Source organism: Vulpes lagopus, chromosome 12 (assembly GCF_018345385.1).
Source record: "Vulpes lagopus strain Blue_001 chromosome 12, ASM1834538v1, whole genome shotgun sequence".
NCBI classification, from domain to species: domain Eukaryota; kingdom Metazoa; phylum Chordata; class Mammalia; order Carnivora; family Canidae; genus Vulpes; species Vulpes lagopus.
The window spans coordinates 6,137,741-6,161,759 of record NC_054835.1 but is presented as its reverse complement, the minus strand read 5'-3'; the positions used below and the strand labels follow the sequence as shown (position 1 = coordinate 6,161,759).

Here is a 24,019-nt window from a genome sequence, read left to right as displayed (position 1 = left end):
AAGGGCTCCTCATGGCTCAGGAAGTCTTATTGGGGTTGGAGCAAGAGCCAATTAGTAATACACAATATGCATTTGTACAGTGCACACCCTGTGTATATTATTTCTCTCTAGAGGACTTCTATTCATACAAATAGAGTAGTCAGAAGAAAACAATCAGTGATTCCTTTGACATCAGTCTCAGCAACATTTTTCTCAAGATGTCTCCGAAGCAGAGGAAACACAAGTAAAAATTAACTCTTGGAACTACTCCAAAATAAAAAAGCTTTTGCACAGTGGAAAAAAAAGAGAGAGAGAGAGAAGACACCACCACCAACAAAAAAAAGACAAACTAGGGGATCCCTGGGTGGCTCAGAGGTTTAGCGCCTGCCTTCGGCCCAGGGTGTGATCCTGGAGTCCCAGGATTGAGTCCCACATCAGGCTCCCTGCGAGGAGCCTTGCTTCTCCCTCTGCCTATGTCTCTGCCTCTCTGTCTCTGTCTTTCATGAATAAATAAATAAATCTTAAAAAAAAAAAAAAAAGACAAACTCTGAATGGGAAAAGATATTTGCAAATGATATACCCAATGAGGGGTTAATATCCATAAATATAAAGAACTCATACCACTCAACACCAAAAAATCAAAATAAGCGAATTAAAAGATAGGCAGAGGATCTAAATAGACATTTTCCCAAAGAAGACATACATATGGCCCACAAACACGTGAAAAGATGCTCAACATCACTCATCATCAGGGAAATGTAAATTAAAATATCAGTGAGGGGTGCCTGGGTGGCTCATCGCTCGGCACCCAGGGCAGTCAGCTTGGGATTTTCTCCCTCTGCCCTTCCTACCACCACCCTACCTTGCCTACCTTGACTCACAATAAACAAACAAACAAAATCTCAAAACCTTAATGAGATGTCACATATGTCAGGATGTAGTTATCAAAAAGACAAGAAATAAGTGTTGGTGAGGGTGTGAGAAAAAAGGAACCTTCATACACTGTTGCTGGGAAAGTAAATTGGTGCAGCCACTATAGAAAACAGTGTAGAGGTTCCTTAAAAAATTAAAAATAGGGGCCCATGGTTGGCTCAATTGGTAAAGCATGCAACTCTTAATCTCAGGGTTGTAATTTTAAGCCCTATATTGTGGGTAATTACTTAAAATCTTTTGGGACACTTGGGTGGCTCAGTGATTGAGCATCTACCTTTGGCTCAGGTCATGATCCTGGAATCCCGAGATCGAGTCCTACATCAGGCTCCCTGTGTGGAGCCTGCTTCTCTCTCTGCCTGCGTCTCTGCCTCTCTCTCTGTCTCTTGAATAAATAAATAAAAATCTTAAAAAAAAAAAAAAAAACTAATCTCTATACCTAACATGGGGCTTGAACATACAACCCCAAGATCAAGATTTGCATGCTCTTTGGGATCCCTGGGTGGCGCAGCGGTTTGGCGCCTGCCTTTGGCCCAGGGCGCGATCCTGGAGACCCGGGATGGAATCCCACGTCAGGCTCCCGGTGCATGGAGCCTGCTTCTTCCTCTGCCTGTGTCTCTGCCTCTCTCTCTCTCTCTCTCTGTGACTATCATAAATAAATAAAAATTAAAACAAAAATGGATAAAATTAAAAAAAGATTTGCATGCTCTACTGACAGAGCCAGCCAGGCATCCCGATAATGTGTAAGTATTTTTGCAAAGCAATATGTTTATTGTCAGAAAAAAATTAACAGATTACAAACTTGCTGAAGATAATCATGAGGTATTCGCAGAAAAAACAGGTTGAGGTTGTAAACTGTAAAGTGTAAGGCTTGTGCAAGTGTTTGGGAGGCTGGGGAGAAATCTATCTAGAAATTCATAGGGAAGGGGTACCTGGGTGGCTCAGTGGTTGAGCATCTCAGGTCGTGATCCCACATCAGGTTCCCAGCAGGGAGCCTGCTTTTCCTTCTGCTTATGTCTCTGCCTCTCTCTGTGCATCTCTCATGAATAAATGAATAAAATCTTAAAAAAAAAGAAAAAAGAAAGAAAGAAAGAAAGATTAGGGCCCGGCGCGGGAGGGAGCGCAGCACCGCGGGCAGCGAGCGAGATGCAGCTCCGAGGCTTCCTCCTCTTCGCCCTCCTCACCCTGCAGGCGCTCCCCGCCGCGGTGGTCAAAAAGAAAGACAAAGTGAAAAAGGGCGGCCCGGGGAGCGAGTGCGCGAAGTGGACCTGGGGGCCCTGCACCCCCAGCAGCAAGGACTGCGGCGTGGGTTTCCGCGAGGGTACCTGCGGGGCCCAGACCCAGCGCATCCAGTGCCGGGTGCCTTGCAACTGGAAGAAGGAGGTCGGAGCCGACTGCAAGTACGAGTTTGAGAACTGGGGGGCATGTGACAGGGGCTGGGGCACCAAAGCCCGCCAAGGCACCCTCAAGAAGGCGCGGTACAATGCCCAGTGCCAGGAGACCATCCGCGTGACCAAGCCCTGCACCCCCAAGACCAAAGCCAAGGCCAAAGCCAAGAAAGGGAAGGGAAAGGACTAGCAGCCAGGTCTGGATGCCCAGGAGCGGGGGCCGGTGCCCTCCCTCCCGCAGGCCCAGGATCTAACTACCAGCGCCTTTTGTCTCCTCCTTAGCTTTATCAATCATACCGTGCTTCTTCCCTTTCATTCCTCCACCAGCACCCCCAAGTGTCCCCGATGGGGAGGGACAGGGGATTGTGGACAGCTTGAGCCTCCTGCCCCAGAGGGATGTGATTCCCGGTACCCCCTTTTGTTCTTCCCCACAAAGATGCCATTACTAAGAAATAAATAAACCGTCGTTTTTTGTTTTTCCCAATAAAAGCTTTTCCTTTAATATAAAAAAAAGAAGGAAGATTAGATAGATAGATAGATAGATAGATAGATAGATAGATAGATGATAAATTCTTAGAGAAGGAGTGCTGGGTGGCTCAGTCAGTTAAGTATCTGCCTTTGGCTCAGGTCACCATCTCAGAATCCTAGGATCAAGCCCCATGTCCATCAGGCTCCTTGCTCAGGAGGGAGTCTGCTTCTCCCTCCCCCTGTACCTCTCCCTCCTGCTTGTGCGCTCTCTCTCAAATAAACAAGTAAAATCTTTTAAAAAATGAAATTCATAGGGGATTCCCTGGGTGGCTCAGTGGTTTCATGCCTGCCTTTGGCCCAGGGCCAATCCTAATCCTGGAGTCCCGGAATCGAGTCCTGGGATCGAGTCCCGTATCCGGCTCCAGGCATGGAGCCGGCTTCTCCCTCTGCCTGTGTCTCTGTCTCTCTCTCTCTCTATGTCTATCATAAATAAATAAAAATAAATCTTTTTTAAAAAATGAAATTCATAAAAAAAAAAAATGAAATTCATAGAGAAAAGAATGCAAGTTTCTGGTAGAGGGTGTTTCTTAGGTCCCTCTTGTATATTCTCTGTGGTACTTTTGAAAAAAATTCTAATTGTGAACTGTATTTTCAAAAGGGGATATGTGGGATCCCTGGGTGGCGCAACGGTTTGGCGCCTGCCTTTGGCCCAGGGCACGATCCTTGAGACCCAGGATCGAATCCCACGTCGGACTCCCGGTGCATGGAGCCTGCTTCTCCCTTTGCCTATGTCTCTGCCTCTCTCTCTCTCTCTGTGACTATCATAGATAAATAAAAATTTAAAAAAAGGGGGGGTATGTGATGCATATCTGTTTGCTAAGGCTGCTATAACAAAATACAACAAACTGAGTGACCTGAACAACAGAAATGTACTGTCTGACAATTTTGAGGCGAGACATCTGAGATCTGTGAGTAAAGCACTGCTCCCTCTAAAGGCACTAGGGAAGGATCTGTCCTGAGCCTCTCTGCTGGTTTCTGGTAGGTTCCTCAGTAGCAGAGCTCCCACCCAGATAGGACATTCTCCCTGTGTGCATGTCTGGAGCCAACTTTCCCCTTTTTATAAGGACACCAGTTATACTGAATTAGAGGCCTACTCTACTCTGATATGACCTCTCTTTACTACTTACACGTATAATGACCCTATTTCCAAATAAGGTCATATTCTGGGGGGCTAGGAGTTCGGACTTCAACATATGAACTTTTGGGGGACACAATTCAAATCATAACAGAGTGCTCATGTTCAGTTTAAAGATGTAATAAAAAAGATAAAATAAAATAAATAAAGATGTAATAGGGGCACCTGGGTGGCTCAGTGGTTGAGTGTCTGTCTTTGGCTCAGGTCATGATCCTGGGGTCCTGGAATCGAGTCCCATGTTGGGCTCCCTGCATGGAGCCTGCTTCTCCCTCTGCCTGTGTCTCCACCTCTCTCTCTCTCTGTGTCCCTCACGAATAAATAAATACAATATTTTTTATTTTATTTTTATTTTTTTAAGGTTTATTTATTTATGATAGAGAGAGAGAGGCCAGGAGGAGGGAGAAGCAGGCTCCATGCAGGGAGCCCAACATGGGACTTGATCCCAGGACTCCAGGATCGCGCCCTGGGCTGAAGGCAGGCGCTAAACCGCTGAGCCACCCAGGGATCCCTAAAATATTTTTTAAAAAGTATAATAAAATAGAGATTAATGGAGCTACCACTCAGCCTAGGAAATAAGAAATAAGGGGACACCTGACTGGCTCAGTCCGTAGAGTGTGTGACTCTTGATCTCAGGGTTGTGAGTTCGAGCCCCGTGTTGGATATAGAGATTACTTCAAAATAAAATGAAAAAATAAAATCTTTTAAAAAAGAAGAGATTGGGGGCACCTGGGTGGCTCAGTGGTTGAGCATCAGCCTTCCGCTCAGGGCATGATCCCAAAGTCTGGGGACCAAGTCCCGCATCAGGCTCCCCTCAGGGAGTCTGCTTCTCCCTCTGCCGATGTCTCTGCCTCTCTCTATGTCTCTCATGAGTAAATAAATAAAATCTTTAAAAAAAAAAAAAAGGAAAGATTAAAAAAAATTTTAGGGGCATCTAGCTGGCTCAGTCAATAGAGCTTGTGACTCTTGATCTCAGGGATGTGAGTTTGAGCTCCATGTTGAGTGTAGAGATTACTTCAAAATAAAATAAAAGGGATCCCTGGGTGGCGCAGCGGTTTAGCGCCTGCCTTTGGCCCAGGGCGTGATCCTGGAGACCCGAGATCGAATCCCACGTCGGTGCATGGAGCCTGCTTCTCCCCCTGCCTATGTCTCTGCCTCTCTCTCTCTCTCTGTGTGACTATCATAAATAAATAAAAATTAAAGAAGAAAAAGAAAAAAATCCTGAAAAAAGAATCCTGAAAAAAAAACAAAACAAAATAAAATAAAATCTTAAAAAAAAAGAAGATATTAAATTTTTTTCAGGGGTGCCCAGCTGGCTCAGTCAGTAGAGCATGTGACTGATTTTTGATATCAGAGTCATGAGTTCAAGGCCCACGTTGTGCGTGGAGCCTACTTAAACATTTTTTTTTCTTGGGCAGCCTGGGTGGCTCAGCAGTATAACGCCGCCTTCAGCCCAGGGCGTGATCCTGGAGTCCCAGGTTAGAGTCCCACGTCGGGCTCCCTGCATGGAGCCTGCTTCTCCCTCTGCCTGTGTCTCTGCCTCTCTATCACTCTCTCTCTCTCTCTGTGTCATGAATAAATAAATAAAATCTAAAAAAAAGAGTCTCCTTAAACAAATTTTTTTTCTTAAAACCAGAATACACTATCTCAAAATGTTAACACTGACAATTTTATTTTCCTCGTTCTGTTTTCCCAAATTTCAGCAATGAGTGTGGGATTCTGTTGTTAGTTAGAAAGAAGCACAGGTGGAGGAGGAGCTAGCCAGCAGTTCCAGCTCTGAGCCCCAATCTTGTGAGCAGCTAACAGCAGAGTGATGCCCCTCAGTACCCTTGCCCCACCCCCTAGCTCAGGCTCCAGCCTCTCCATTTGCCCAAGGGCCTGATTATCTGTTATTCCCATCCAGGAACACCTCCTCCAGGGCCCTGATGCAACTGCCCCAGCACTGCCCTGGGGAGAAGGAATCTGGGCTCCAGAGTGGGCCTGGCTTTTTCTTTCAAGTTGTGGATGGAACTGGGAAAGAAAATTCTTCCAGGCCTTAGCAAGGCTTGGCTCCTCTTAGACCCTTTGTGCAGACCCTCCCTGGCCCTGGGCATTTGAGACTGGACGGACTCTGCACTCACTGAGAGTCCTGGCTCTGCAGCTGCCCAAACCAGTGGTTCCCAACATGGGGTCCCCGCATCTACAACATCAGCACCACCAGGGAACTTGGTAGAGGTGCAAATCTTTAGACCTCACCCTGGACCTACTGAGCCAGAAACCCTGGGATGGGGCTCAGCAACCTGTGTTTTAGCAAGTTCTCCAGATGATTCAGACATACTTGAAAGTTTGGGAACATCCAAACTTTAGTCCCCAGGCCAACAGGGAGGGGCCTTGGAGGGCAAGTCTAGTCATGCCTAGTTTTGCAGAGGAGAAAACTGAAGGATTTTACTGCAAGGAGAAGCACTTGGCTCACGTGGCACAATTAAGTGATAGAGGTGAAACTGGAAGTTAGATTATCTGTTTCCAGAGCCACCCACTCCCTTCTGACTCAGGCAGACCTCCCAAGTCCACCCTTATCCACTCTGTCACTGTCTGGAGGTCGCTGTGATGCCAGCAACCATCAGCTCAGTGGTCCCTCTGTGCCAGGCAGCAAGCTCACCTGCAGGAGAGAGCTCAGTGAAGCCTAACAATGTCCAGTCAGCTTGGCATCAGTGCTGACCCCATTTTACAGAGCAGAAAACTGAGGCTAGAGAAGGCTCAGGACACTTGCCCAAGGTCATAGAAAGGACAGAGACAACTCAAACCAGCTTTCTCAGCCCGGGGTGGGGGGGTGTCCATGCTGGGGCTAGCAGAAGCACTGGGGTTTGCAGAGACTGCCACCATCCAGGGAGGGCTCTTCCTTAGCATCTACAACTCAGCTGAGAAACCAGAAGGGAGACAGAAATCCTCCTTGAATAGGCAAAACAGTTGGGAAACAGCCAATGCCCCAAAGCTACTGCCATTTACTCAGAGGAAAGCCCCTTGTCTCTTGGTTTGCAAACAAATGTACCAACCTTGGGGGCTGGGCAGAGCAAATTAGAAGCATCCGCAAGAGGGAGGTGCAGGAGACATGGTTCCTGCCCACTGGCCCCCATCCTCACTCTCTTCCTTTCTCTGTTACCAGTGTGTCTCCCAAGCAGGGGAGGTGCCTCAGGTGAGGCTTCCCAACAGGGCACACAAAGAAACCCAGAGTATTTGCACAGCATCTGATTAACCCGGAGAGTATTGGGAGATACTTGGAAGACTTGATGAAAACTTTCTAACACCTGCTTCCTAATACATTAGGATTAGAAACCATAGTGGAACATATTAGGGAAGGTATTAAAGTTCAGATTTGTATAAAACCTCCAAATAAAACATTATACCCATTATAAAGCAGACACAAGAGGCCACATACTACATGAGTCCAAATGTTGGACATTTTGAAGCAACACAGCCATGAGGACAGAAAACAGATCTGTGGTTTCCAGGGGCTGGTGTGGGGGAATTCGTGGAATATGTTCCATATCGTCATTGTTGCAGTGGTGACACGGCTGTTTACGTTTGTCAAAAATCATCAAAGTCCAGGCGCCTGGGTGGCTCAGAGGTTGAGCGGCTGCCTTAGGCTCAGGGCATGATCCTGGGTGGGGAATGGAGTCCTGCATAGGGCTCCCTGCAGGGAGCTTGCTCCTTTCTCCCTCTGCCTGTATCTCTGCCTCTCTCCCTCCCTCCCTCTCTCTCTCTCTCTCTCTCTCTCTCTCATGAATAAATAAATAAATCTTTAAAAAAGAATCATCAGGGATCCCTGGGTGGCGCAGCGGTTTGGCGCCTGCCTTTGGCCCAGGGCGCGATCCTGGAGACCCAGGATCGAATCTCACTTCGGGCTCCCGGTACATGGAGCCTGTTTCTTCCTCCGCCTGTGTCTCTGCCTCTCTCTCTCTCTCTCTGTGACTATCATAAATAAAAATAAATAAATTAAAAAAAAAATAAAAATAAAAAAATAAAAAAATAAAAAAGAATCATCAGGGATCCCTGGGTGGCACAGCGGTTTAGCGCCTGCCTTTGGCCTGGGGCGCAATCCTGGAGACCCGGAATCGAATCCCACATCAGGCTCCTGGTGCCTGGAGCCTGCTTCTCCCTCTGCCTATGTCTCTGCCTCTCTCTCTCTCTCTCTCTCTCTCTCTCTCTCTCTGTGACTATCATAAATAAATAAAAATTAAAATAAATAAATAAATAAATAAATAAATAAATAAATAAATAAATAAATAAAGAATCATCAAAGCCAATTTCTCTGTGTCTCTGTGTGTTTAATTTAGCGGGAGTTTCCAGAGCTGGCAATTACTCTGAAATGACCTGGGGTGGTTTTGCTCAGAAAGTCAGGCCTCACCCACAACCTACTGAACCAGAACCCAGTTGGGGAGAAGCACGAGGGGGCAGTAATATGTATTTTAACATGCTTGCCAGGTGAGGGAGGGGGTTGTGCGGTGTGTGGTTTGGGGCCAGGTCTCTTAGGTCAGGACAAGATTCTCAGCCTCTGTCTTCAGCCCAGATCTGAACCCTGAATCCCAGGCTCATACATCCAACTACTACCTGACATTTGCACCTGGATCCTGCCCACCTGCCCCCAGCCAGCCCTCACCCCATAGTCTTCTCCATTCCTCCCAGGCCCCAAACTTCGACATCATCCTCATTTCCTCTCTTTCTTTTTCTTGTCTGTTGTTTACTTTTTATGTCACAGCTTAACACTTGTGTCCATCTGGACTGGGAGGGGGATAAGGAAAATGTGGAACCCAAAGATCTATTGTGAGAGAATGAAGACGACAGGACATTCATTGCAGGCAGATGAGGAGATAAAGCACAAGCCAATTTATTAGCATGTCCGCGGACAGCACTGGACACTTTGCTGATCTTGCCATTCTTGGATCTAAAACACTCCATGGCTTCTGTGTCCTCTTTCACTTTGCCCAAGACCATGGGCTCACCCTCCAGCCACTTGGGCTTGGAAGCACAGATGAAAAACTGGGTACCATTTGTGTTGGGCTCAGCATGGGCCATGGATGAGGTGCCAGGACCTGTGTGCTTCAGGATAAAATTCTCATCATCGAACTTCTCCCTGTAGATGCTGCCAGTGCCATCATGGTGTGTGACGTCACTGCCCTGGCACAGAAATTCCCGAATCCTTCTGGGGAGCAGGAGCCAAATCCTTCTGCCCCCAGTTCTCAGAGCATGCAAGTTTTCTGCTGTCTCGGAAAATTTGTATACAAACAGCTGGAAGGAGGAGCCAACAGCTCAAGAACGTGGTGGGGTTGGGGCATCTGGTGGCTCAGTCAGTTAAGTGTCTGCCTTCGGCTCAGGTCATGATCTCAGAGTCCTGGGGTAGAGCCCTGTGTTGGGCTCCCTGCTCAGCAGGGAGTCTGCTTCTCCCTCTCCCTTTGCCCCTCTCCCTACTCATACACGTGTTCTCTCTCAAATAAATACAATCTAAAAAATAAAATTCAGTGGGGTTGACCATGGCTAGGCAGCACAAGAAAGCTCTGGCTGGTGGTGTCAGCATCTGCAAAACCTCCTATCCTGCTCTAGAAATTTTGCTGGCTCTCCTTCTCACTGCCTAACTGCTAGTGAACACCCTGGTAGGAGGCATCACTGTGTCACACCTGGATTATTACAATGGGCTCCTAACTTGTCTCCTTGTTTCTCCCCGGGCCAACCTACAGTTTAGTCTCAGTACAGTAGCCAGGCTCATCATGTTAAAGTAAGTTCGACCATGTCATTTCTTGGCCTCAAACCCTTTAGGGGCTCCCTGTTCCTGAGTAAAAGCCAGAATGACCTCTAAGGTCCTCCTTGCTCTGGCCCCAACCATGGCTCCATCATCTCCAGGCCCTCCAGGCCTTGCTCACTCTGCTCCAGTCACACTGGCCTCCTTGCCGTCTTTTGAACCTGCCAGTCCTGCTCCTGCCTGAGGACTTTTGCTTTTCTGTTCCCTTGGTCTGGAATGGGCTTCCTTCAGATATCCCCACAGCTTGTCCCCTCACCTCTGAATCTTTGTTCAGATGTTAACTTCTCAGACCATACTTGATGTCTCCTCCCTTGTTTTACTCTACAGCACCTGCCACACTAATATTTACTCATTGGGGCAGCCCCGGGTGGCTCAGTGGTTTAGTGCCGTCTTCAGCCCAGGGTGTGATCCTGGAGACCTGGGATTGAGTCCCACGTCCGGCTCCCTGTATGGAGCCTGCTTCTCCCTCTGCCTGTGTTTCTGCCTCTCTCTCTCTCTCTCTCTCTCTCTGTGTGTGTGTGTGTCTCATGAATAAATAAATAAAATCTTTAAAAAAATATTTACTCATATATTTATGTCTATTTCCTTCCTACAATGTCAACCACACCAGGTCAGGGATCTTTGGGGGCACTTTCATTCAGTACTGTATCCCTGATGCCTAAACCTGGCCCATAGGAGGGGCTCAATAAATGACTGTTTCAATGAACGAAGGTGACACCTGAAGCTTGGAGAGAAGGGACTTGCTCAAGGTCATAGCCATCTGGAATTAATGGCTTTCACTCTCTGAACTAACACAGCACCTCCCCCACCCCCACCCCCTCGCCCCCCAAAAGTTTTGACCCTTCTCACAGCCAAGACATGTCCCGGGACCAAAGCCAGGACAACTGACCTCATCCCCAGGACAGAACCAAGGGCTAGCCCAGCCTCAGGGGGTGCCTGTCCAACTCTGCCTGGGCTCAGCCCTGTGCTTATAGAACCAAGTCAAGGGGCTGACATGGCAGAGTGGGCTCCTCTGAAGAAGGAAACCTAGACATGCCAGGGCCACAGTCTTGTGCTGGGGGAAGCCAAGGCAGCCACAGCCAAGGCGAGGAGCCAGCTCCCTACCCCTCCAGCTGCCTGAGTGCAAGCACTGGAGACAATTGCTGGGCTCAGAAGCCTGACCCTATGGAGGGGTGATGGAGAGGAAGGCCAGCAGTTCCCAAGCAGGAGAGCAGAAGATGGTGCAGCTGCTGTAGGTAGTGCAGCAGCACTGGGGGCAGATTCCAAAGGCCCCAGTCTCCCTTCCGCTCCCTTCTGCCTCGAGGGCCCCACACCAGGCAGAGGGTACCCTGGCCCACGAAGACCATGTTCTGCTTTCTTTCGCCCTCTGGTGGCTACATGGGTTAGGGCCAGAGGGGAGCCTTGGATCTATCATCCATCACCCCCACCCCCCCACCAGGGATGGAGCAGAGCCAGAGGGAAGGAGAGAAGGCAGAGGGATAAAGGAGCAGAGACCTCGACACAGCCTGGAAGGGGAGAGAAAACTGAGGCGCACGGGGCTGGGGCCCTCACCTAGAGCTCATCCCAGGGCTAGGGGTGCAGGCTGTGCTGCGCGCAAGTGAAGATTCAAAGGGGAGGGGGCTTGGCAGCCCTGAGTCTGAGCTCACCCTGCCAGGCAAGGTGAGGCTGGTGATGCCTAGGACAGTCCCAAAGGGTGAGCATTCACTGTGGGCTGGGCTCTGAGCCAGACTATACTATACCCACCCGGCCCATGACATGCTTCTCTCCCACGTCCACATCACCACCAAGCAGACTAAGACCCAGGGAGGGATGGGATTCACCCAAAGTCACTTAGCAAGGAGGTGGTGATGCCAGGCTGCCCGCCCCTCTCTGTCTTGCCAACTGGTCATCCGTAGATCAGGAGCCCTTCCCTCCCAGACCTTGTGACACACACAGAGGCTCATCCAGGAGTTAAAAATATAAAGTGCAGGGGATCCCTGGGTGGCGTAGTGGTTTAGCGCCTGCCTTTGGCCCAGGGCGCGATCCTGGAGACCTGGGATCGAATCCCACGTCAGGCTCCCGATGCATGGAGCCCGCTTCTCCCTCTGCCTGTCTCTGCCTCTCTCTCTCTGTCTCTCTGTGTGACTATCATAAATAAATTTTAAAAATTAAAAAAAAAAAACTTAAAAAAATATAAAGTGCAAATACCAGCTGGCTTTTATTGAGGGCCTATTATGTGCTGGGCATTAGGTCTGCAAGGGTCCTCCTCCCACCTCCCTGCACATCCCACTGGCCAGGGGAGAGGATGGGCCCCAGCAGGTGAGACCCAGGTATTGACTGGGAGGCAGCTGAGGTGGAGGTAGGTAACGGAGAGGCCCCAGCAGTTGGGTCCATGGGGAGGACAGGGATCCAGGTGTCTATCCAGCTTGAAACTGAAGGCTGGGGAGCGCCCCCCTCCCTTGACCCCAGGCCCTGAGTTAGGCTGGGCAGGGTGAGAGGGCCTGAGAGCCCTGCCCTTTCTCTACATGATCTTCAGGGAGGGGAGCCATCTCTGAGTGGTTTCTCCCGATGTGAGACGGGGCCAGAGAGCAGAGTAGCTGTGCCTAAGGTGACAGTTGGGTCTCTATGGGGCCTGTGGCTCCTGGTGGCGGTTCCTAGTGCCATCTCCAACTCGGCTCCCTGGCCAGCTGCAGCCTGCTCCTGGACACTTCTCTGGAGTCACCTGGACCTGGTGGGACAGAAGAGGCAAGAGGACAGGAATAGAAAGAACTAGAGTCGGATATCCAGAGGCAGAGAGAGAAAAAGACACAGAGAAGGTCAGAGACAGAGATAGAGAGAGAGCTTGAGGTAGAGACAATGCAGGGAGCCAGAGACAGGCAGAGCAGAGCCAGAGGGGGGAGGAGAGAAGGCAGGGGGAGAAGGGAACACAGAGACCCCGACACAGCCTGGAAGGGGAGAGAAAACCAAGGCACACGGGGCTTGCGCCCTCACCTAGAGCTCATCCCGGGGCTGAGGGTGGAGACTGTGTCCACTGCTGCCAGCCAGGTCCAGGCGGGGGCCGCGCAGGGTCTTGTGAGAGCCACTCCAGCTGATGATGCGGCCGCTGTCGTCGTCCCAGGGCGAGGATGTCTCCGTGTCGCTGAGCCACTCAGCGTCCCCTGCGTAGTGGGTGGGCGCCACGAGCAAGGGCCGTGCGGAGAAGGCACGCAGGTCCCGAGGCCAGAAGTGTGCCTTGTACTGCTCACTGTGAGGCAGAAAGAAGGCTCAGGAGGGCTGAGGTGGGTCTCCTCCAGCCACACTGCACGCCTGCCTGGAGCGGGGCATCTCACCTGCCTGAAGCACCTCCCTGCCTTCCCCCTCAAGACCTCACAGCAAATGCAAGGAGCAGAGTTTCTACTCCTCTCATTTAACAGATGGAGAAACTGAGGCTCAGAACATGGAAGTGGCTTGATTAAGAAACACACGGGCAGCACAGAATGGACACCTAGGTTGGTCTGACTCCGGGGCCAGGAGGGCTATGCCTCCATGACCTTGAGGAAGTGACTCAGCCTCCATCTCCCCAGCTGCTCAGCAAGGGGACTTAATGCTTGAGACTGGGCTCCTGGGATGAGCTGACCCTGCCCGGCCCCCATCTGACACTCACTTGGGGTGCTGGTCAAACATGATGGGCAGGAACTCGTCCACAGGCAGCATTCGGTGCAGGGGCTGGGAGGCCAGCAACTTGCGAGCACCCGCCAGGCTCAAGACGTATGCCAGGGTCCAGTAGGAGTACCCAGCCACCACCAGGTGTGGCAGCCCCTCCACAGCTGCCTCCTCTTCAGGGTTCACCTGTTTGCGACCGAGGTAGCTACCGTGACACCAAGGGAAACCCAGAGTCACTGCAGGTCCCAGGGTTTCAGAGGACCCCTTCCCCAATCACATCCCACAGACCAGGCTCAGGGGAAGGACTGGGCAGGGCCCCAGCAGGAGGCAGAGCCCCAGAGGCCTCCCCTCTCTTCCCCCCAACCCCCCAGAGCCACAGGCTGCCTACATTAGGTCCCATGGCAGTTTTTCTGCCTCCACTTCCTCCATCAGCCGCTCCAGTCGCCCCCTGAAGTTGCTCTCAAAGCGCACGTCATCCTCAAACACCAAGATGCGGGCCAGGCGCCTGGCAACCACCTGTGGTATGGGGACGGGGGTATGTGTGGGGGGACACAACACAGGGGGATGGCTCTTTATTTTTTTTTTTAAGATTTTATTTATTTATTCATGAGAGACACAGAGAGAGAGAGGCAGAGACACAGGCAGAGGGAGAAGCAGGCTCCATGCAGGGAGCCCGATGTGGGACTCAATCCCCGGACTCTGGGATCACACCCTGAGCCAAAGGCAGATGCTCAACCACTGAGCCACCCGGGCATCCCGGATGGCTCTTTAGAACCAGGCTGTCCCCTTCCACCTGCTTGACACTGACAGACTCTCCCTGGCCTCCGTTACATGCCAAAGACAGCCCTGGCCACGTCATGCAGCTGCTTTAAAGCCTGCTGGGGCTCCCACCGCCTGGGGACTGAAATCCCAAAGTTTTGCTCTGGCATTCAAGGTCCTCCAGGTGCCCAGTCTAGCTCTCCAAGTAGACTAGTGATAGCAACTATAACCTCTGCTGCATTCACTGAGCGCTGCTATATCCCTGGGCCCTCGGGAGGCAGGACACACGATGGCCCTGTATTATAGTGAAGAGATGGAGACTCAGGGAGGTGCAACCACCTGTCCAAGGACACAGCCCTCAGTGGAACTGGGATCTGGACCTGCATCTGCTGGAATCCAGGCCTGGATCCTCACTTGCCCTTTTGAGCTTTCCTAAAGGAAGCGGGGCTGGTTAGGGGTGGGGGAAGACCCTTGCCCCTACGATCCCTAAGAAAAAGTATTTTTGTAACTCCTGGAGATGTGAAAAGAACATTAAATCAGCTCAGTAGGGCACCTGGGTAGCTCAGTTGGGTAAGCGTCTGCCTTCAGCTTAGGTCATGATCTCAGGGTCCTGGGATCGAGTCCCACATTGGGCTCCCTGCTCATAGGGGAGTCTGCTTCTTCCTCTCTTTCTCCCCTTCCCCTCTGCTCATGCTTTCTCTCTCTCCCTCTCTCTCTCAAATAAATAAATAAAATCTTAAAAAAAAAAAAGGGGGGGTGGGATGCCTGGTAGCTCAGCAGTTTAACGCCTGCCTTTGGCCTAGGGCATGATCCCGGAGTCCTGGGATCAAGTCCCATGCCAGGCTCCCTGCATGGAGCCTGCTTCTCCCTCTGCCTATGTCTCTGCCTCTCTCTCTTTCTGTGTCTCATGCATAAATTCATAAAATCTTAAAAAAAAAAAAAAAAGAAATCAGCTCAGTAAACTGAAATGAAAGGCATCCTTCTATCTGTTCAAAGACAGTAGAAGATAAACAGCAATATAAGCTCATGTGCATATATTTTAGCTATAGTAGAACATAAAAACAAGGAGTGGGTCTGGGTGCTGCCTCCTGGAGAGGCGCCCCGCCCCTTGGAGGGCCAGTCCCCTGATCCCTCCAGCAGGGTCCAGGCAGTGACCTCTCACAGGTACTCACAACCCCCCAACCCTGAGCTGAGGCTTCTGGGCCAAACCCCAGGCCTCTTCTTCCCACCCCAGAACACACAGCTCCTGTCTGCCCCAGGGCCTTTGCCCCACTGTTTTACTCTGCCCAGAGGCTCTAATTAAGTGTCCCTGATGGTGAGGCCCAGCCTAACCCCACCCCAGGCCAGGAATCCAGGCTAATCCACACTCTAGGATAGCCTGAACATTTCTCCTCTATGGGGAAGCTTGGTTCTTCCCTGGTTTTTGTGACCTGCTCTGGTCCCTGAGCCCCAAAAGAGCCAGAGAGGCCTTTTTATTGTTCACCTCTAGTCTCAGAGCAGAAGATCTCCTAGAGTACAGGATGAGCTCTGTAGACACTACAAAATGAATATGGTATAGGGTTGAACACATAGGAAGTTTAAAGCTGCTGGCGCTGGTGGTGCAGCGGTTTGGCACCACCTGCAGCCTGGGGTGTGATCCTGGAGACCCGGGATTGAGTCCCATAACGGGCTCCCTGCATGGAGCCTGCTTCTCCCTCTGTCTGTGTCTCTGCCTCTCTCTCTGTGTGTCTATGAATAAATAAATAAATAAATAATCTTTTTTTTTTTTTTTTTTTTTTAAAGAAAAGCTCACATTTAAAAAAAAAATAAAGCTGCTGGCTGGGATGCTCAGGTGGCTCAGATAATTAAGCGTCTGCCTTCGGCTTGGGTCACGATCCCAGAGTCCTGGGATTGAGCCCCACATCGGGCTCCCTGTTTAGTGGGGAGTCTCCTCCCTCCCTCTGCTCCTCCCCCTACTCATGCTCTCTCACTCACTCTCTCGCAGAAGTAAACATAATCTTTAATATATATATATATATATCACCTGGGTGGCTCAGTGGTTGAGCATCTATCTGCCTTTGGCTCAGGTCCTGATCCCGGGGTTCTGGGATCGAGTCCCACATTGGGCCACAGGGAGCCTACTTCTCCCTCTGTGTCTCTCATGAATAAATAAAATCTTTTTTAAAAAATTTTAAAAGCTGCTGGCTAGGTCTTCATTAATATATTCATTTATCCATTGGCTCCCTTGGGCACTGAGCACAGAGAAGTGAATGGGGTGGCCTCTGCTCTCCCTCTGGTAGGGGGGTTCTGGGGGCCAAGGGGCGAGGTCCTCACCTCTTCCCAGATGGAGTAGTGGCTGAGGAAGCAGCCCACCTCGCCCTTGGTCAGTGTGCGGCCTGAGTAGGGGTCCTGGTAGCCAGGGAGGAGGTCTACACCGAGGCTCCTCATGAGGCTGCTGTTGAGTGTCCTGAAGGAAACAGGTATCATGGGGCTAGGGGTGACTGCCAGCGACCCACCCAGGGGCTCGAGGCCTATGCCTGTTGGGGGCAGTCACACTGGAGTATAGTTGGAAGGTGTGAGCTTTGTTACGGTTTCATGTGGCCTGAAGACACTGGGGACAACTGGGGGAACCAGAGCCACCGGAGGCAGGGGTGGACGCCCAGGGAGAGAATAGAAGCATGGGGACATGGGCAGCCGTCTGAGGGGCATGCTCCCCAGAAAGAATGTGGGGGACATGGCACGTGCTTCCAAGAAAAGGATGGACATCCTGCCGTCAACAGGGCTGAGGTCGCAAGCGGCCAACAGCCATGGGCAAGTGTAGGTTGTGACTTCTGGCTCCCCAGGTTTACCTGACTGCCACCCCCACCCATCCGGGACCTAAGTCCAAGACAGAGAAGAGTAAGCCCAATAATAATAAAGAAATAAAGACACCTAACCTCTGGAATGCTTACTATGTGTCAGGCCCTGACTAAATCCTCATGGAGCCCTTCTAAGTCCTAAGAGGAAGGCACAAGTATCTGCCACTCGCACAGCAGGGCTGGGAGGTGGCAGTGACTCATCAGAGGTCACCCAGCTGGTAAGTGGCAGAGCTGGAATGCAAGCCTCAGGGCTTCAGATGCCAGTGGCCTTAACCACTGTGCTCTCCTCCCTCTGGTAGGCCAATGAGGGGCCACCCTGTCCTGTTTCAATCTGCCCTAGGACTCTCTAAGACAGAATTACCCAGGCCCTGTTTGAGCACCTCCTGAGAGCACCAAACTCACTCAACTCATTTGTCTGCTTTCCCCATTCCTAGGGGGCTCCAGTGGACATGCTGCTCCCCAAGCTGCCCAGGGCCCCGCCCCAGGGAGCCTCACCGGCCATCCACAGCATCCACCACCCGCCCAGACACCTCCATCTCCCAGAGTGAGCTTAGCATGCGCTCACGGCGGTCGGGCCGGCGGGCCAGGCTGATGACGAACACCTGGGGGAGGAGGCAGGGAAGGTAGGTGCAGGAGGAGTGGGCATCTTAGGAGGGGAGAGCCCACCTACCTCCTGACCCCAAACATGTGAGCTGAGGGAACCTACCTCATCAAACCCCATCTTGCTGGGTCTCTTTGGGGGCCGGGACACATGAGCTGAGGCCCACATTGGGGGCCCATCCACTGCAGAGGGAAGTGCCCACCAGTCAGGAATCCCTACTGGCTCTCGTCAGCAGTGACCCTAGAGTCCTAGCATTCCCCTCCAACACCCAGAAGGAAGGGGCCCTCAGAGATCACAGAATCCACCTGCCTCTATCGCAGAGATGGGGACACTGAGGCTCAGTGGGGGGAAAGGACTTGCCCAGTCAGGAAATCAGTTAGAGGTGAGGCTGGGACCCCAAGCCCACTGCCTAGTCAGGTCCGGGGCCTGGGAGAAGGGGCGCAGGGGGCAGCTGGGAACAGTGGCAGCAGGCTAGCACCCTGGCCCTCACCTAGCGCTTCCAAGATCAGGTGGATGAAGTTGACCTTCTCGTCCTCCAGCCCCTGGTGGGGTTTCACAGGCACATTCATGTACCCGTAACGGTGCTCATTGCACACATGGATCGTAACCCCTGTGGAGAGAGGCCCAGGGAGTGCTGGAGTAAGGGGCAGGGCTCTTGGAACCCAAGGCAGGTGTCCTCTCTGGGACTCAGCGTTCCGGCTATGGGGTTGGACAGAGAACGGGCTCGATTCAAACAATATCTAAGGGGCCTTTCTGCCGAGATGGTTTATTCATTCAACAGATGTGCCTAGAGCACCAACTGGGTGCTGGAGGAGGGTGGTGAGTAAGACAGAGCCCCGTCCCTGGAGGATCACGGGAAGGGAGGAGCAAGCAAACTCCCACCTGCCATTCCTGCACCCCCCTCCTGTCTGAACCCAGCACCATCACCCACTGTGAGCAACCCCACACCATCTGCCACCTCTCTGCACTGCCCTCCACCCACCAGCCAGAGTGGCCTTTTCTATTTCTTCAATATTTGTCCCCTTTATTGTCATTAGTTCTCTCCCCTTTATCTCCTATAGACTGTGAACTCTCGAGCAATAGGCATGCAGTATCTACTTAAAAGTCAAGCCCATGCCCAGCATGGAGCACAGGGCCTGATCCAGAGCAGGGCCTCAGTAGCTGGGTGCTTGGAAGCCTGAAAGATGGAGTCGAAACTCCACTGACAAAATTCCTTCAAATTGCTGGCCAGTTTCCAGAGGCTGACACCCAAAGTAGTGGTAGCAATGAAAACAACAACAACAACAACAAAAAAAAAAAAAAAAAAACAAGGGAACGCTTCTCATGGACTCTCCATGGGTTTGTTTCCCATTCACTCACCTTTTGTACTTGATACGATTTTTTTTTTTTTTTTTTTTTTTTTGTCTTGCACATCTGCGGCAGAGTTCACCAATACCTCTTGCACAAAAAAGCTAATTACAACACTTTCCCCTCTGGCCACTGTAGGCACGCTGCTTGCTCAGGTGCGACACTTCTGAAATACATCGTTACTTCTCATTTTCCCTGAATTAGCCTGTTCAGTCCTCCCAAGATCCTCTTCCCAACACTGGGGGTCTCTATCTCACTCTTATCTCTATTCCTCAGGACTTGGATTTAGCCAGCCCCGCCCAGCCCAACCCAAACACTTTCTAGTAATTTTCTTTTCTTTTCTTTTTTTTTTTTTTAGTAATTTTCATCTTAAAAATAACACCAACACCAGAGTGTTCTTTTCAGTGTGCAAAGCCAATTGCTCTGATGGCTGGCCCAATGTTCTCAGGCTAAAGACCAGAAGCTTGCTGGCCAGCTCCAAACAGGCTGGTTCCTGCCTACCTTTCCTGCCTCAGTCTGTGCCACACCTTGCTTCCCTCACTTACTGTGTCCCTATCACTTGCCTTCTTATGTTCCCTGAGACCACAGGGCCTTTGTACCTGCTGGTCCTGTTGCCTAAAATGCTCTTTCTTGCTCTTGTTAGTGCTTTCCCATACTTCAGGTCTCAGCCTCAAAGTTCACACCATCCAAGAAGCCTTCCCTGACAGATCTACTCTGGTCTAAGCTCCCTTAGCATCTGGAATGAAGAAGCATTTCTTCCTATCACGGTTGTGATTGGACACTGATTTGTGTGATCCTTGTACTGACTGGACTGGAAGTTCCAGGAAGGCAGAAACCACCTGAGTTTACTCACCACTGTCTTCTCAGTGCCTGGCACACGGTAGATGTTCCATAAATATTTGCCAAATACATTAAGGAATACATTAAAGTGCCATGACGGAGAGCCAGAAGAAAGGCATTTAGCTTTCCGGGGTAGTAGGCTCAAGAAAAGTTATGACTCAGACAAACAAGAGTTTCACAGGATGGACTGGAAACTGAAGAAGGGTATGCAAAGCAGAGGGAACAGCATGTGCAAAGACCTAGAAACCCTCAGGAATGCTCACGGAGAGCTTGTCCTCACCAACAGCCTGGCAGGCATAAGCGAAGACGATGATATCATCGAAGGGCCAGCTGTAGTTGGGATGCGGGGGGTAGAAGGCGAGCTGGGCTGCCCCCTCAGTCCGCAGGGATACCAAGAAGGTGGAATGGACCATGGGGACTTGGAAGCAGCCCCGGCGCTGGCGATTCTTGGTGGGGAAGTAGTCGGCGGTGCGGCGGTAGTAACCCTGGGGAAAGGGGTTGCTCTGAACTCTGATGGCGCCCCTCTGTCCCCAGAACACTGCTCCCCTGCCATAACCCGCACCCCAAGGCTTCCATCCTCAGCCTTACCTGGGGGGTTATCCCACACCAGAAATTGGAGTAGTAAGTCTGAGAGTCCAGCATTGGGGCCACCACAGGCAGCCCCTGCTCTATCAGAAGCCTCAGTGTCTGGTTGTTGGTCAGAATGTTGTCTGTATCTGCAAACTTTTGGGAAGGAGTTGTCACAGATGCCAGCCTTGTCTGGGCTGTACCCCCAAGAAGTCACTGAGTGGGATCCCTCTAGATGGTCAGAGATCCCACATGTATCCTGGGATCCAATGGGGTTCTGTTAGAAAGTTCTAACCCATAAGCCAGTAGGTCTGTTTCTGGACCAAGGATCTAGTCTGGAGCACCGGCCCTGCGATCAGGACCAGAGATTAGACTCGAGTTGCTGATTTAAGAGCTTGATTCTAGATCTGACTTAGGGAGTAAAGCCAAAGACCTATTCTGAGTTCTAGTCTGGGGAACCAAGCTCAGTTTATACTCTGGGCTCTAGTCCAGGAACTTAGGCTCAGTATCCAACCTGCAATCTGTCTCAGGGATCCAGGCTTCATAGCTAATCTGAGCTCAAGCATAGGGATCTAAGCTCAATATCAGTCTGGATTCTGACCCAGTTTGCTAGCTGAAGAGTCCAGCCTACAGGCAGTTAAGTCACACTGAGATTTCTGTCAGGGACAGATACCACCACCTATGAGAAACCTCATCCTAGCCAGGCTTTCTTACCAGGATATAATCAGCCCCCCAGTCCCTGGCAAAGGTCAGGGCTTCCTGTTTCAACTCCATCAGAAACTGGTGCCTTTCTTTGGTCCAATGCTTGGGACCCTCTTCATCTGGGTAGGACCTGAGAGGGTAAAGAGATGAGAAGTTCCCAGGGGGCAGGTGCATGTGGTCCCCCTCTCTGCAGGGCAGCAGACAGAGCCCTGGGCTGGAGGTGGTGGTTCAGGGCTGCAGCTGTTGCCCACTTTCCCAAGAACCTTTCCCCTCAATCTCCACCTGGGCTCCCCCTCGGGCCTCCAGACCACAGTTGCATAGTCATCACCCACAGCAGCTAGCCACTCCTGCAGCATCTCCGTAGTGTTGTCTGTGTTGTGGTCTGTGGCACACCTGGGGACATGGGAGGAAGAAGGGTGAGGGGGAGGTGCACAGCCACAAAAGGGCCAAACACCAAGGTGGCCTTGACCCCTGGAGCACCAACCCCTGTGAGGCTGGACACTTGGGTGCTGCAGGGGAGGGAGGTGTGCTACAGAGTTAGGCAAGCACCGGGGTCCCAGTCACAAGTCCCGTCCATCTCTAGGCTTCACTTTCTCCCTCCGTAAGTATAAGGTGGGCTGAGACAGCAGAACATGAATGCACGTGAAAGACAAAGTCCCTCAGCTTTGAGGAACACACCAGCCACGCACCCTGGACACCTTCCTTCCTCAGGACTGGACCAAAGAGATGCTGTTTGCCTCTGCCTGAAAGTTGTAATAAGGACCAAACCCTACTCGAAACATCCCTGAGAAATGCTGATGGGCCTGAGCTCTGCTGCCACAGAGCAGACCCACTCCTCTGCAGAAGGGGCTCCCAAGACAGAGGGCGGGTGCAGAGGGCTTAGCCAAGATCCCAAGTTCTAGGTGATACTGCCCCTTTAAGCCAATTCCCCAGAAGTGAAGACTAACTACGTGTCAAGTCTTGTAGGGGTGGGAACTAACTAACTCCCAAACTGTGGTAATTGTGGGCAGCCTCCCCAGGCCACGGCTCAGGCCACGGCTCAGGCCACGGCTCAGGCCACGGCTCTGGCCACGGCTCCGGCCCAACTTTGGTGTGTTGTGGGGGTTAGTTTGTCAATCCTCTCAATTTATCCCCAGCCTCAGCTTGGGACTCCTCCCTGTTCTGGCTCCCACAGACCAGGGCCTAGGATCCCAACATACCCTGTGGGGACACCCAGCAGGGAGGCTCTAGGGGAGGGGCTCTGCCCTTGGCTGGCAGGACCCAGACCTTCCACAGGGAGGCTGGAAACAGCCCAGAAAAGGAAGAGCAGGTCTGACCCCCTCTGCAGAGAAGCATGGAGCCAGACAGCACACTCACCTGCTCCCCAGAACCCCCAGTTCTGCTGATCTCTGCCATGGGGGTGCCCAGAGCACGCCAGCTGCTCCTGCCTGCTGCCCTCCAGCTAGGTCAAGGCAACCACAGGGCCCACGGGGGAAGGAGGGGGTCTTCGGCTTGGGCTCTGAGGCTAGGGCAAGAGGACCCAACTTAAAGCCAGAGGAGGTCCCCAGAGAAGGAGTAAGAGCCGGGGTGAGTGTTCCGGCGTCAACCTAAGGCCTCAGAGGTCACCCTGCAGGGCCAAGGGGATAAGGGGTCCCATGCAGGGGCCCAGGGCCCTCCAGGGCCTGTGTGCCAGGGGAGGCGCCCGTCTGGGTGGTGTCTGGACTGAGCGGATGGGGCCATCGGGAGCGCAGTTCTCTGTGGGGCCGGGGTACACGCCCAGAGGGTGCCAACGCGCGGTCTCTCTCACCAGAGGGCCAGCCTGGCCCGGGGGTAGTCCAGCCGCTCCAGCGCGCCCAGGTAGTGGGGCAGCGAGTGCTCGGCATTGCGGGCCAGGATGGTAAGGACCACGGCGGGCAGCGGCGGCTCCACGGCGCCCGCAGCCAGGAGCCACGGCCCCAGCAGGAGCAGCAGCCGGAGCAGCCGGGCGGCGGGGGCGACAGGCATGGCGGGCGCTCGGGCGGCGGCCGCGGCTGCCCCCGGGGCTCGGGCCCGGCGGAGGGGAGTGGGTGGTGCGGCCCGGCCGGGGCGGGGCCTGGGGCCGGGGCGGGGCCGAGGCGGCCGGAGACGGCAGGGGCCGCGCGCCCCCGGAGGCTGAGGACCCTCCGCTCCTGTCCCCCCTCCCGCCCGCTCCGCGCGGATTCCCAAGTGTCCGCTCGGCAGAGGGCGGCGGGGGCCGGGGCCCGGAGACCCTCCCGACGCGTGACCCCGGGGCAGTCCCCTCCCGGCTGGGCGCGGGCGGTGGGGAGGGGGGACAGGAGGGTCGGTCGGGGAGACGGCATCCGAGCCGCCGCGGCGGCTGAGGACGCTCCGCTCTGAAGCCCTCAGAGCCCGGTGCATTCATCCCCCGGAACCCGGCTCCACGGAGCGTCCGATGCCCTCGAGTCCGGATCGCCCGGCCGTGCTCCGACCCTCGGGGGGAGCCGCAGCCCTTGCGGGGCTCCCGGCTCCCGCCCCGCCTCCGCCCCGGGGCGCCCTCTGGCGGACCCACGCGAAACTTCGCAGACCTGCGCGGCGACGCCCGGCCTGGGGGGCGGGGCGGGAGTCCCGGGGTGCCCCCGACCTGAGTGCTGCCTCCCGCGGCGCCTCGAGCTGGGCGTCCTCCGCGCGTCGACGTCGTCGCCTCTGCCGCCAGCGCCCGCGCGGCTCCGGCCCTTTAAGAGAGCAAATCCAACCTTCAGGCTGAGTGCAGACCCAGGGGGCACCACAGGGCTCGGGCTCGGGCTCGCAGCTCGAGCCAGCCCGGTCCAAAGCCGGAGGTATGGCCTCGCATGCGGCAGAATCGGGGTCCTGAGGCCCCTGCTGAAATGTGAAAGGCAGGAAAGGGAGGGGCCTACCGGCGGGCTCCAGCTCCGAATCTGCTGTGATCACAGGCCACTTTCCCTGAGCCTCTGATGATCCTCATCTGGATGGGTTTGCAGGGATGCCTTGAGAGAATGAACGCTCTTGAAGCTTCTCTCTGCATGGAGCCTGATCTTG

General features: G+C 52.8%; 2 protein-coding genes across 4 annotated transcripts; one reads left to right on the top strand and one right to left on the bottom strand.

The window, feature by feature from the left end:
* The first annotated feature begins 2,016 nt into the window (after positions 1-2,016).
* On the top strand, positions 2,017-2,762 carry LOC121473828 (midkine-like). Its single transcript, XM_041726577.1, has one exon. It carries the CDS (start codon positions 2,056-2,058, stop codon positions 2,485-2,487), a length of 432 nt encoding a protein of 143 aa, XP_041582511.1. The 5' UTR covers positions 2,017-2,055; the 3' UTR covers positions 2,488-2,762.
* Positions 2,763-11,903: 9,141 nt separating this feature from the next.
* On the bottom strand, positions 11,904-24,019 carry CERCAM (cerebral endothelial cell adhesion molecule). Of its 3 annotated transcripts, XM_041725166.1 has the most exons (14): positions 23,878-24,019; positions 22,791-23,694; positions 21,287-21,397; positions 21,017-21,134; positions 20,324-20,458; positions 20,016-20,220; positions 18,039-18,158; positions 17,654-17,730; positions 17,443-17,549; positions 16,424-16,556; positions 13,740-13,867; positions 13,353-13,556; positions 12,701-12,953; positions 11,904-12,437 (listed from the first exon to the last, which is right to left on the bottom strand). In XM_041725166.1, the coding sequence occupies exons 2-13, from the start codon at positions 23,378-23,380 to the stop codon at positions 12,701-12,703; spliced, it is 2,181 nt and encodes a 726-aa protein (XP_041581100.1). In that variant the 5' UTR covers positions 23,381-23,694; positions 23,878-24,019; the 3' UTR covers positions 11,904-12,437. The 3 variants fall into 3 exon arrangements, with proteins under 3 accessions (XP_041581100.1, XP_041581101.1, XP_041581099.1); XM_041725167.1 differs by lacking the exon at positions 21,287-21,397; XM_041725165.1 differs by lacking the exons at positions 22,791-23,694; positions 23,878-24,019 and adding an exon at positions 22,361-22,379.

Bases quoted from the DNA above. Each gene is read 5' to 3' on its own strand.
- LOC121473828 (XM_041726577.1), top strand. From the start codon at position 2,056: ATGCAGCTCCGAGGCTTCCTCCTCTTCGCCCTCCTCACCCTGCAGGCG.
- CERCAM (XM_041725166.1), bottom strand. From the start codon at position 23,380: ATGCACCGGGCTCTGAGGGCTTCAGAGCGGAGCGTCCTCAGCCGCCGC. The intron at 21,135-21,286 runs GTGGAGATTGAG...TTACCCTCTCAG, and splicing joins AGGCCCGAGGGGGAGCCCAG to GTCCTACCCAGATGAAGAGG. The intron at 13,868-16,423 runs GTGAGGACCTCG...CCCATACCACAG, and splicing joins ACTACTCCATCTGGGAAGAG to GTGGTTGCCAGGCGCCTGGC.